The 14,203-nt window shown below is 38.8% G+C and overlaps 1 protein-coding gene across 2 annotated transcripts in view; it reads right to left on the bottom strand.

The window, feature by feature from the left end:
• Positions 1 to 14,203, bottom strand: part of DHRSX (dehydrogenase/reductase X-linked) — a 169,479-nt gene that overhangs the window by 116,770 nt on the left and 38,506 nt on the right. Inside the window, exon 3 of one of the 2 annotated variants that reach the window (XM_075522924.1) lies at positions 1,037 to 1,105. The exons of the other annotated variant lie outside the window; for it this stretch is intronic. Within the exon in view, the coding sequence (XP_075379039.1) occupies positions 1,037 to 1,105 (69 nt within the window). The remainder of the gene's footprint in view (positions 1 to 1,036; positions 1,106 to 14,203) is intronic. 2 annotated transcript variants of the gene reach the window in all.

Raw genomic sequence — 14,203 nt, 5'->3', positions numbered from 1 at the left:
CATGATCCTTCTGACTATGCCTTAATTTATGAAGCTTTTAACTAGCATACATGTATCCTGAGGCTATGATGGATGCACATTTATTTAAGTCAAAAGATAAATCTTAATGAAAGGTTTTTTTAACACAATAATTAACGTATTTTGATCATCATAACAGTAATTATTAGAGGCACAAAAACAGAATCAGATCTCAGCAGAAGCCATGAAGATCCTAAATAGGGTGGAGTACCAGCACTGCCCTATTATTTTGCCAAGAAATGATACATCAAAGTGGCAGCAGTGAATCATCATACACTACTAGGAACTACACCCAGCGAATCCAAGAGATGGAAATATTAGATGCACTAACCTCCATCATAAGTTGCAAACTATAATCGCACAGCAGATAGTACGCAATATGCCTTTTCTCATAGTTAGCAAGCTATGCTCTCCTTACGCCTCCCCCAACATGACTGCTCATCAGATTAAACAACGAAACCGGAAGGACCACAAAAACATAGCAATTTTGGCTTGATATTAAAGGTCTATCTGTTTTTAAGAACACAGTTTTATTTTGTGAAGGATTATAAGCTCTTGCCACATGTCAAATAACAAAATTGGGCAGCCCTGCTCTCTTAGAAACCTCTTAAAAAAAAAAAATCACCTTTTTTATGGGATTATATACACCATGAGAGGCAAGGCCAGCAATGAAAAAGAGCACACCCACTCTTACCTGCTGTCATCCTCCCCTTAGTAGAAACGACTAGTATTCTGATTTTCTGCCCAGCTATTAAATCAATGTGCCCGTACACACGCACAAGCAGACTGTAACTTGCAGCCAGCCCTTTTGCAATGACACACAGTAAAGAAGTCAAACAAAAGTGAAAGCATTTAAAAACCTCATCCTACTCATTTTTCCCCTGTGTCAGATGTACTTTAAGAATTAGTTTCCCCAAACTGAAAAAGTTTAATATACAAGGGGACCTTATAGAAAAGAAGATGCCAGCAAAAAGACAGGAATAAAGAGTTCCTTAAAGGAAAGGATATAGTATGGTACCTTTTCCAGTCAAAGTTTCTTCTTGTATTTTCCTCACTGCTTCTTGGCCCTCACTCTCACTGTTTCCAGCTGTCACAATAAAGAAAATGGAAAATTAGCGATGCAATCAACTTAAGGACAGTGAATATAAGCATGCCACTATGAAGGGCTAACCACAAGGTAAAACCAGTGTGAAGTTTTAGGTGAAAAGGCGTGATTCATTATTGTCAGACAGCAGAGGTTTTCAAAAAGGGCTGTACAAATGCACCGCTGTTCACACGAGTTCTGCCTGTTTATCTCATTTATTCATACAAGATAGGACCATCTGCTGGCTGGACCAGCAGAATTGAGATGCGAATCTGTGAGCCAAGTGAATTATATCACATCCAGATTCTACAAAAGCTTCACTATAGATTAGAGCGGACCTTCCAAAATAAAGACTTCCACAGTTGGAGGAAAGGCCCCAAAGCCCTGGCCCAAATGCTCAGGAAAAGTTTTACTACTGCTAACATAAAATGTGATTAAGCATCAAATAAATGCCTTTTGTTGCCATTCAGCTTAGGTGGACAGTTAATAATTGTCTCACATTTGTGTGGCAATTTTTTTATAATAACTTACATGAAAGGAAAAAAACACAAGCACAAGCAAAATACTTGGTAGTACAAGTTAAATTTTTTAAATGAAGTTTAACATTCCATTTATCCATCCACAAACATTTTCCATAGCATGACATGTCAAAATACCTATTGTTTATTATCTAAATTGGATACAAATACTGATATCTTTTATGAACTTCATGAAATTGCCTTCTTCTTTTCCTGATTATATAAATCTCTGCCTTGGTTTCTATACAGGCTTTATCTTGTGCCCCTCTACAAGTGTCCTGTCCTCTCATTCACTTGTTAGCTATGCAGCAGAAATGTCAGGTTTTCCACTTTTTTTCTCACTTTTTTTTTAGTAACAGTGAATCGGCTCTACCAAAGACAAGGGAAGTGTGCTGGTTTTGGCTGGGATAGAGTTAATTGTCTTTATAGTAGCCAGTATGGGGCTATGTTTTGGATTTGTGCTGAAAACAGTGTTGACAATACAGAGACGTTTTAGTTGTTGCTAAGTAGTGCTTATACTAAATCAAGGACTTTTCAGCTTCCCATCCTCTGCCAGGTGCACAAGAAGTTGGGAGGGGGCACAGCTGGGACAGCTGACCCCAGCTGACCAAAGGGCTATTCCATACCATATGGTGTCATGCTCAGTATATAAAGCTGGGGAAGGAGAAGGAAGGGGGGGACGTTCGGAGTGATGGCGTTTGTCTTCCCAAGTAACCATTACGCGTGATGGAGCCCTGCTTTCCTGGAGATGGCTGAACACCTGCCTGCCCATGGGAAGGAGTGAATGAATTCCTTGTTTTGCTTTGCTTGCGTGCGCAGCTTTTGCTATACCTATTAAACTGTCTTTATCTCAACCCACGAGTTTTCTCACTTTTACTCTTCCAATTCCCTCCCTCATCCCACTGGGGGGGAGTGAGCAAGTGGCTGGGTGGTGCTTAGTTGCCGGCTGGAGTTAAACCACTACAGACAGAATCACAGCATCACAGAATAAGCTGAAGTTGGAAAGGACCTCAGGAGGTCATGTGGCTCAACCTCCTGCTCACATAAGTTGGTACGTGCTCGTATTTACTTGACAATGTTAGAACATGCTTTATAGTGCTATTAAACTGGATTCATTTGACCTCACAGCGAATGTGTTCAAAAAGTGGGAGTAAGCCCTCTGAGATAGATCAAGTGTCATCCATCAGTTGCACTAGCTGAAGGCTCAGAGCACTGAATGGAGATTTTTGGGACAACCTGACCACTTTGGGGAGGTAGGCTAATGCATTCTTTTGAGGATGGAGTTTTTGCTGTGCTGCTGCAGTAAAAAACAATGATTTGCAACCCATCTTTATTTTCATGATATGCAAGAAGACTCAATATTTACATAAATGTAGCCAAAATAAAGACATTTAGCATTCCAGATACTGGAGAGAAAATAATTCTCACATAAAACCTAGCGTAGTACTGGTCTATAACTGTTCTCTATAAATTCCATTAACTATGGAATTATATTGCTCAGACTGACCAAGAAAGAAAGAAAAGAAAAAAAAAAAAACCAAAGCAGACATTGGCAGTATTTTCTTCTTGCTGTTGTTTTTTTTTCCCCTTTAAAACCATCCAGCCTTGTACAGAACAGAAACATTGAGCTTGATGCTAATTTCCTGATATAGATGCAGCATCAACAAACAAACCCTCCAGTGAAACTGCCATTTCTGGGGAAATCTGTGCACAGGGGTTATGGGCAAGGGATCAATTTTCCTCACTGTTTCACCTCAAGTGATGTACTAGGGTAAGATTTCAAAGTCAGTGTGTTATTCCGCTGGATAGAGTTAGGATAGAAACAAAAATACTTTGGTGCCAATTCTGTGGAGGTCTTATTTGATTCCTGTTTCATTCAGCACTCCTCATGCAGAGAACAGGCTTATTAAAGCCTCCAGTGTCTTGATTTAACTCTCAGTATGTTCACTTAATTTGTTCTTTTAAAAGAGCTTGTGTTCACAACAAATTTTAATTTGCTTTATTTTGCTGTTATATAAATGTTTATTCATTAAAGCTTAGTGCCTTCCAAATGAGCTCATTTTATTCATATTTGCATATTTTTCACTCTAGACCACTGGGAAAAAATAATTATTTTGCTAAACAGTCACTTCCAATGTCTGTTTCCAGCCTGATTCAACAGAGAGTTTGAAAACCACATTCTGGAGGCTGGAGTGTCGCAAAATTGAAATAGCCTCAGTGAAAGCTGCTACTGTAATAGAGGCTTTTGAAATACTTCTTTAAAGGAAAATCCTGTAAGAAAGAATAACGACACTAAACAAATGACCAAAATCCTTACAAAAAGTTCAAAGACACGTATCTCAGAAAGATACCACACGACTGGGAGAGTAATCTATGCTTCTGAGTTAGCTTAAGGAGATCAGTATCCCCTTGCTGAGGATGGGTGGGAGAGGAAAGGGACATTGCACTGTTGTACTGCTTCTCTCCTAGTACGTCCTTCTGGGATCCTCTAAGCAAAGGGAGTGGTAGGCATGAAAAAGAACAACCTCCTTTTAAGTGCTACATTAATTATTTGAAATTCATAAAATACTTTTTAAGTTACCAAGCTAACACAATCAGCTTTAGGTTGGGAAAAATAAAAAATAATTTGTATCTATTTGATGAAGATGGGATCACTAAAGGGCACAACCTTCAAGTGTACTGAACAGGAGTACAGTGCTCTAAACTAAGGAGGGGGACAGTTTACTATACGAGGGTCAAATTCTTACCACCAACAGCTGGTTTAGATCCTCAGTAGCATATTTGTAGTGATTCTTTTAATAACTTTGTGATACACAGGAGAATCCTCTGGCTGGACTTTTTGCCAACGATTCACCATAATTTTCATACATTCAACATGCCAGAGTTTATCCATGCCAGAATTTATCCATTTTAAGCGCTACAGCATCTGTAGCGTAAGATCTGCCTACTCTGGATTCAAGTGGTTTGGATGGAAGGATAAGAAAGGGAAAACAGACCATGTTTTTTATGCAGTGAGGGAATATGAACAAAAGCTTTTGAGAAAAAGAGATTCAGTGTCTTGAGAGCTTAGATCATCAAAGTACCCCAACCGTAATAATCTTGCTTTTCATGCTAATTTAAAGTGTCTATTGGGAACCCAAAATAGATATAGTTATCTCAAGAACTGTTTATGCAAGCTGTTCAGTGCCCTATCTGATGTTTTTCTTCCACTTCGTCCCCACAGAACAGTGAAAAATTCAGGTGAGATTGATTCAATAACAATGCTGACTACAATCAATTCTGAAAATAAAACTAATAACATAAAAATAAATTCAAGTCTGAATGGATGCACCTGTATAAAATAAGATGTCATTTTAATGGCATGAAAAATTCTAATTCTTAGTAAAATACTGAAACTCATGTTGAAAAAAAAAAGATGGAAAATAGATTTAAATACAACTTTTAGTCAAAAAAATTGACTCTCTTCTTCAACATTCATCTACACAAACATCACAAGTCAAAGCACATTGATCTAAAGCCATCACAGAAATACATAGAAAAATTCTTATCGGCAGCAATAGGCTTTGGATCTTACCCTAAAGGTCAGGCTCTGTCATCTTAATCACTTAAGTAGATCCTAATTCTGAAATTAGGACCTCAGGGATTTCAATAGAATTATCACAGGGGATTGCTCAGCCTGAATAAGGATGGCAAAAACACAGCCCATAGAAACCCAGCACAGCTGGGAAACACACTGTCGCTAGTAAGGGGTCCTGATACATCTATATGTTTTCTTTATACAGTATTTTTAATTTCCTTGAATGTGAAAATCTCTCCAAAAGAATAATTGCTACTCATGCTCATAATTTATGTACAATACTGATCCTGATAACAAGCAAGATCTTTTCCAATTGGTGTTTTGCAAAAACAGGAATTTGCAATCTTGACATTTCAAGAGAACGTACTGCAGGGCATTATAAAGAAATTTAAAATAGTCTGTGAACAATGATACAGCCTGTAAAGCTTAAGAGTTGCCTGGAGAGAACAAACCCACAAATTTGAAAAGCCCTTGCTTACCAAAGTTAGCAGGAGGGAGAATTTCCCGACTTTCAGCAAGATAACACAAAAACAAAACACAAATACAAACTTTTTGAGCTGAACACCAAGAAGATGCAAACAACCCAAGATGTGGTGGTCCAGGGAACACCCGAGCCCTCCAGCCTGGAGCCCGAGAGCCACCCTGTGCACCAAGGCACCCCTCAGCCTGCGATAAACCCCACTGCGGCAAACCCCAGGAGGGGAGGCAGGGGCGAGCTGTCTGGCGGCAGGGCAGCAGTGCCGGCACATCGCCTCCCAGCCCTCCCCACACACCCCAGCCTCTGGCAAGCACGACCCCCTCATTCACCAGTGCCTGGGGAACTTGTCTACCCAAGATGAACTCTCATCCCTTGTCTTATTTAGCCATAATTACATATCAGTTAATCCCTGAAATGATGAACAACTTTCCAGGGCTCGCAGCCTGCCCCATGGCCCTCCTCACTCCCCCCGATCAATTCAAGTAACCCAAGTTTAGAAGTGGTGCCCATAAACTCTAATGCATATGTGTATTACCAGAAGCTTGGTGGTATGGTAATAAATTCTATATAAATGTATACCATCGAATTAAGGAGTTGCACAGGGTGATGGTTAGGTGTCTTTGTGCAAGAGAATATAAAAAAGATTCCAACTGGAAAATTGAATTCAGGTGCCTCCTCAGAGTAGCATAATCCTCATTATGATTGGAGGGGAACTGATTTCATTGGAGTGCCAGCCTGAAGACAGGGCTTGCAAGGGCACCCAAAGCCTCAAGAGAAAAAGTCCCATCAGCTGGTGTTATGAGGATTATGATTTTGTGAGTGTGCATGGTACTGCACAACAAATAGCATGTGCCTAAGAGAGAGGAATGACTGCCCCCAAAAAGCTCTTGAGGAGGAGAAATTTGAACTCAGTACAATATAAGTTTTTTAAAGAAATCGATGATGTCCTCAATAAGAAAAAAATCTTGTTTAGGAAAAAGGAATATAGATCTTGGGTCTCACCCATAAAACTTCCAAGTCATGAATTTGTTATTCAGTAAAGCCAGGTATAAGGATGTGACCTGGTATAAAAAAACATTGAGAAAGTGATACAAAGCTTTCTTATGTCTAGAGGTACCACATGTCCTTTGTTATTCAGTTCATCAAACAGTAGTCACAATTAAATACATGCCTTTTTGACATGAAAGGCAAAAATATCATTGTAACTGTTCCTTTAAGAAAAGAAGTAAAACTGAGTAAGGAGGAGGATGTTGGTTTGCAGAGGAAAAAGAAATCATCATTCTTGCCCTAGGTTTCAGCAACCCAGCTGTTCCAACAAGAAGTTAAGAATGACCCTGTTTATCAAACCAAAGACATATCAAGACAAGTGCCCGATTTCCAACAATAACCCGTAGCAGGTGCTTAAGGAAAAGGTATAAGTGACAGCATTAAGTCTAGGAGTGATGTTGTCCAATACACCCTCCCAGAAGCAAGTAGTTTCAGAGATTTCCTGAATCGAAGGTCACACCTAGCCTCTCAATGAACCTACCTCTACTACTTCATCTAATTGCACTTTCAATTCATTCAAGCGCTTGGCCGCCAAAGAGTTCTGGGACAACAAGCTCTGTGATTTAGTGACACACTTAATTACATTAAAAAGGTGCTTCAGTGGTGGTTTTTATTTTTTATTTTGCTGGATGTTCTCTACTTTGTGTACAATAAGACAGAGAATAACCACTCTCATTCACTTTCTCTATACCATTCATAATTGCATGACATCACACCTCAGTCATATGTTTGCAAGCGTAAGAACCTTTGTTTATTAGCACAGAGCCACCCCATCTTCCTCACCATCCCTCTCTCATTTTTTCCAGTTTTACCAGCCTCCTTTTGAGTATTCACAAGAGGATGAATCAATGATTTCTACAAAGGAAGAGGGACGCTTCCTATCCAGTTTTCATCTTCTTTCCTGCTAAGTAATAAGATTTAATTTGATTTTTGACTGTCATTGAATATTGAAGATGTTCTGCACAGAGCTTTCAACAGTAAATCACAATTATTTTTTTTTCAGAGTGGTAGTAGTTAATTTAGATGCTATTCTTGTAAATATATAGGTGTGGGGTTTTTCCTCATGTGCAGTATTTGCATTTACTGACACTCAGTACTTATCCATCCCTTCATAACCCAGTCATTCAATATTGTGAGATTCTTCCCTGTTCTTCACGGTAGTTAAGACTTCACAGGATCACAGGATGGCTGAGGCTGGAAGGCACCTCTGGAGACCATCCAGTCCCATCCCCTGCTACAGCTGGTTGCCCAGGACCATGTCTGGTCAGGTTTTTAGTATCTCCAAGGATGGAGACCCCACAACCTCTCTGGGCAGCCTGTGTGACCACCTTCAATGTAAAAAAGTGTTTTCTTATGCTTAAATGGAATTTCCTGCTTTTTGGTTTGTGCCCATTGCCTCTTGTCCTGTCACAGGCACCACTGAGCAGACCCTGGCTTCCTCTTCTTTCCTGCTCCCATCAGGTACTTACACACATGGAAAAGGTCCCCCTGAGCCTTCCCCTCTCCAGGCCGAACAGTCCCAGCTCTCTCAGCCTCTCCTTGTACGTCAGATGCTCAAATCCCTTAATTATCAATAGTCAAATTAATTTGACTATTCTAAACACACTTGTGCAAAATGCATCATCTCACTGTTCACCCTTTTTTCTGTATCTATCTTTTATAAATGTACTGAACATATGCCTATGAGATCAGGAGTCCCTTTGTTCCATCCCAAAGCTGACAAATAATTCCTAAATGTTGTCTTCTGTCTCCTAATCAGTTACTAATCTACAAGAGATCTTTCTCTTATCTCAAGACAAGGTAGCCACTTTAAAATCTTTTGGCATGAACCTTGCCAAAAGCTTTTGAAAATCAAGATTAAATTAATTTACATGGTTGTTGAATTCTTCAAAGCATTTAATAAATGCTTAATGAATAAATTAAATAAATGTCTAGAAAACTGCACTAAGTCTTCCAAAATTTATCATCACATATTTAACTCTGTATTTTTTACAATGCCTGACATTTTTTTCAATATAAAAATCACACTCACTGGACTATGCACAACGCCCCTCCTAAAACTGCCCAACAGTCACATTTGCCCACCTTACACTTCTATACTAGGGATAATTTAAGGTCCTCTGCAGAACATACTAGTCCGGAAATACCTTTATGCTATTGAGGGATTTTGTTTTTAATCACAGCAGCTTGGTTTAGACTGTTTCAGTTTATTTTCTGATGGGTGGTACTGTATTTATGCTGGGTTTGTAATAATCTCCATACTATTCATAAGCACTGCATCTTTTTAGCTGTTCACGTTACATACTTCTTTTAGAAGAGAGAGTGAACATTGGTTGCCTGTCACAGACCACATTTTCAGACTAAAGGCTTCAAGCCCACTTGGTTGTTCCTCATAAGGATACTTCTCATACCTGTGATAAGCTTTTTTCCTCTAAACCATTTCAATTTCTATGCTATACTTTTTGAAATGTGCAGGCCAGAACTCAACACAGCATTTAAGGTGCTGGTACATGAAGGATTTATACAATGACAAACTCACGCTGTCTGTTTTGTTTGTTCCTTTTCTAACATTTTCTAATATTTGTTTTGTTTTCTGCAACCTATTGAGCACTGAGTTTTCATAGAACGGTCTATGAAGCTCCAAGATCTTCCTCCAAAGTGATGATGGTCAACACAAAACCCATCATTTCTTTTTCTGGGGTAAGATTTTTCCCCATGTCCCCCATTTTTCCCCATGTCCATCACTCCATATTGTTCCACATTCAGTTACACATGCCTTTCAACACTCAGCTTTTTATGGTCTTCCTGCAATTCTTCACCCACGTCCCTTGTCTTTATTACCCTGAATAATCTAATACAATTTGAAAGACTTGTCACTTCACTATTTGCTCCTCCTCTAAAATTATACGTTGAAAGTGTGGGTTCTAACACATACCCCTGTTGAGTTCCAGTGGTAACACCCTCTCTACTAAGAAAATAAACATTCATGTCTATGTTCTGTCATAACATGCAATATTATTGTATGAGTGTAATGACATTTGTAGTTATCCTTTGGGCTGCGTAGTGTCCTTAAGAGCCTTAAGGAATTTTGCTTTAAGATTTCTAGAAATCCAAACAAACCATATCAACTGAAATCTCTCTCATCCACATGATGGTTGAGCTCAGTTAATCAAAGTATTTTACTGTGCAATACACCTGCACAGTTGATTGAGTTACATTTCTACTTGAGATTACTGCCTAAAAGAGAATTCTGATGCTCTAAGTGTCTTTTCAGATGTTTGTCACTATTTTAATTATAGTTTCAAATGTCCCAAGGAATGCCGTAATGAGTTTGTTCATAAATAAGTAGTCTTAAACCACTGCCAATTATCAAAAAAACCCCATAAATTTTAGAGGTGAAATGTTAAAAATGAATAATCATAAACAAATACATTTTTAAAAAAGGAAAAAGCCTTTTTAAAGCAAGGAGAGTGAGTCTTCAAACAGAAATTAGGGACTAAAGTGTTTGACAAAATTCTCACTGATTTGGAAGGCTTTGTGTGGCTGTGTGCACACGCATGGTGTATCAATAACAGACAGCACTGAAAGTGGAGTTTTTCATAACCCTGATTACAGCGTACTGATATGTTAAAGATTGAACTGAATGACAATTATAATGCTATCCACATGCATATTCTCAGTGTTCACACCAGAAAAAGGAAACCATCACCCCCTTTTAAAAGGCTGGTAACATTTTGACGCTTCCTGACTAACTCTACAACTCATTCAGGCCTAACAAAACCTGGCTAAAATTAGGAAGATAAATACTTTTATAGAAAATTGTGTAACTCAAGCATCTCATACATCTATGTATAGTGAGAAAAGACTATTAAAGTATCCCATATAAATTTTCAGTAATTGAAATTAAATCAAACTGTCTTTGAAAATGAACAATTGCACCATCTTGATAGGGTTTAATTATCCTTCTAAAGTCACTTTGTAGTATTATACAATATAAGAATTGTCTGATTTATAGTGCAGAGAGTCCAGCTTGAAAATTGGAAACTAATGTGAATGAAAGAGAGGACAGAAATATCTCTTGCTTGGTCTCCTGCAGGGCTTACAGAGGTCACAAGGAAGTGCTGAGTCTGGTGATGGAACTACATTTATTTATGCCAAAATTGCATGGCTCAAATAAGTCACTTGAATATATATACACACATATATAAAGAGACTATTTCCTTCAGAATGTGAGCCTGTCTTGGAAAATTGTGACATTGATATACTCAGACACTAAAGATTGATTACACTGTCCTGAACCTGTTGTTTTATACCAAGCAGCATATGTATAACATCATCAAGCTGAAAATCTTTTGATTTTCATTCACCATTAACAGACAGAATTATCAAAGCTTCTATATTAGGTACTATCACACATTTTTTTCCAGTCTTCTTTTATTAAGGTACTGAGAAAAAAAGGAAAAATCAAACTGAAGCTCTCTTTTTAAAGTCAACAATTTTAACATACACTCACAGAACCCTCTTAAAGTTAAACCCCACTGATGAAGGATGGAAAGAATATAAAGAGTTTACGCTTCTAATCAGTCTAAATTCAGACCCACAGAACTGTGGCCAACACTGTGAACCAGAGCTGAACCTAGCTGGGGGGTCATAAAAATAACCAAGATGTCTTGATTTTCAATGTCCTTATTTTTAAGAGCATATTTATTTGTAAGCACACACAAAATACCATCTTCAGTATCAGTCACTGGTCAGTAGGTACCAAAAATGGTGTGCCATTTACCTTCTCTCTCTGAAAATGAAACTGCAAGCTTATTTATCAAGTACTAAATTGTGTAAGAGGGAGTAGGAGCTCCTGGTGTGGCTTGACGCTGAAGACTCACCACTGGCAGTAGCTTCCCCTAGCAGGGGTCCCAGCTGTCTGTTGTAAGATTTTCCTGGAGTAAAAGCCCTGGTCACTGTGAGTAATGGTATCGCAGCCTGGCAAAAAATCTCAATGAAATCTATGAAACAAACCCTTAGAAAATGGCTTTCATCATTCCAGCATTCACGCTGACCTTTTTCACAGCGAGAGGCTGAGGCAGGGCTAGCAGCATCCGCAGAGGGAGACTGTCGGTGGGAGAAAGGAGTCTTGTGCACCAGTGCTGGGACTGGAAAGGAAGAAGCTGTAAAAGCACGGTGCAACCACTCACTGAAAATGCTCTGAGCGAGCACACTGCCTTTTCATACGATGCCTGTTCATGCTCCACAAGATAACATGCTTTCCACCTATTTGTTTTCCTCATTCCATTGGTAGATTGGATTTAAAAGCAAGTTACTTCAAATGTTTACTCCTCTAAAATGCCAAATGGAGTCAAAATCACATCCATCACAAATGGTGAATCATCTTCACATCAGACATTCAGGTTTGACTCATTTGCCCGCTGCAGGGATATGATTCTTTATTTCTAAATATTCCCATTACTTAGCCCCTGTAACAGGAAAGAAGCATTCAGTGAATGGGCGAGATTAACTGTGAGCTACATGAGTCTCCCTTGCAAGCCCAAATTCACCTAACATCCACACTTTTTTCACGTTAAGTTCATGCCTATATACAAACATAGGGTGAAAACGTTTCTAGAGTAGAAAGCTTGAGCACACTTGCTGTCTTATTTGAGGCTTAAATCTTTGCTTGCATGGCCTGAAGCTGAATGTGCTAATGCACGCCAATGTGCCAGCAGGTATTTTAAGCATACTCTGGACACTTGGGGCCAACAGTTAGCAGCAAGGATGGAAGGTCATTGCATTTAAAGTGCTTTTGAGACTGTTTTAATCTTGCAGCTGGAACAAAGCCTGAGACTATCCATTCTACTGACAGGGCTTCTTTGCTCTGAAGAATTTCACAAGCAAAGATGGCTGTGACTCACCAGGCTCAGTGTTTAGGTCAGAGTTCGCCTGAAAGAATTGAATCAGTTGAAAATCTTACTCATCAAATGCTTCCTATAATTAATTTCATTAATTTACATTTGTAGAGATTTGTAATGCAAATATTAAGGTTGGTACAATTGAGGAGTGTATGGAAGGGAAGTGTGTGTGTCTGTAAGCACCAGAAGAAACAGCAGAGCAAAGAGTTAAAAGAATGCCCCTTATTGAAAATAAAGGACATGTTTCCAGGACACTGTTCCTGTGTTGTTTATGTCAAGGCCACAACACAGAGGACTCGCCAGCGGATGACCATGCACTCTGCCACCAGGAGGATAACATCACGGTTGCAGCATATCACCCATACCATTCCTTTTCCTGTTAGCCCACCCAGAAAATAGGCTATAGACATAGCCTATATACTCCAGACAAGGAAAAATGTACTAAGAGCTGATGACTCCTAAAAGGTATAAAAGCTCTGTCCATGAACCGCAGAGACAGGATACGGACTCAGTAGCTGACATACCTTTTCCCCCGCTGAGCAAGAGATGCTCACCACACCACTTGAGCACTCACATCTTGGTGCTTGTGAGAGTATGGGTGTGAGTGTGAGTGAATGAGATCTATGAGAGGGTGATTGTGAGTTGAAAAAATCAGCTATTTAGAGGTTGTGTAATGAAATATCACCTTCCCTTTCCCAAAGATTTCACATTGAATTTTGTTACATGAAACACCCTAAATGTTAAACGGTATAAAATGAGTCTTCAAAAAAGTAGCAGTGTTCTATGCTTCCATGACCCTATGCAAAGAGAAGAAAATTGGCTTTTTTGTTTTCCCACTGAGTACATTTTTGCAGTCCACCTTAAACAAGAAAAGAGACTTCTTTAGTGAAATATTAATGCTGGCATCATTAGCTACATCTAGCTACATTAGCTACATCTAGCTACATTAGCTACTTCTAGCATCTAGCTACATATAGCAGCATCTGTTTGCATTTTTGCAGATGCTTGGTTTTGACACATCTATTAAAACATGTATGAGTAAGTGGTATTTCGCATTTCACCTGTACGATTCCAGGGCAACTCCATTAGTGTTACTGACCGCACTAGACTAAAAATACATGGCTACTATGTTCTTGTTTATTGCTTGGTGTGTTTTGGGTTTTTTTTTTCAAAAGATGTGTATACAAAACCTTAGAGTGCGCACATTCTGTATAAAAGCTAAATGAAATGGCATCACCAGCTTGCTAGTGTATTATGAAATACCAACCTTCAGCAACCTTATGGTGCAAAAGTTACAGTGTTTTAGGTAAAAATCTAGTTAAAGAAAGATGAAGGGAGCATAATGTAGCATTTTAAACATATGGGTATTCATGATGTTACATACTGATTTAGAAGATATATTAATGCATATATATAGTACAGAAAGCTTTAAAAAATGGGAAAAAAAGTCTCTACTAATATTGTCTGTAGTAGAGAGAAGAAATTGCATGTTGAGGACATTTTTGGAGTTCCTACAGAAATTCACCTATCCTAACTTCAGATGTCTCAGTCTAACATAGTCACCTTATCAACTCTTTA

The sequence above is a fragment of the Mycteria americana genome, chromosome 1 (assembly GCF_035582795.1).
Source record: "Mycteria americana isolate JAX WOST 10 ecotype Jacksonville Zoo and Gardens chromosome 1, USCA_MyAme_1.0, whole genome shotgun sequence".
Lineage (NCBI taxonomy): Eukaryota > Metazoa > Chordata > Aves > Ciconiiformes > Ciconiidae > Mycteria > Mycteria americana.
The sequence above is the reverse complement of the archived record's forward strand: the minus strand, read 5'-3'. Positions and strand labels throughout refer to the sequence as shown.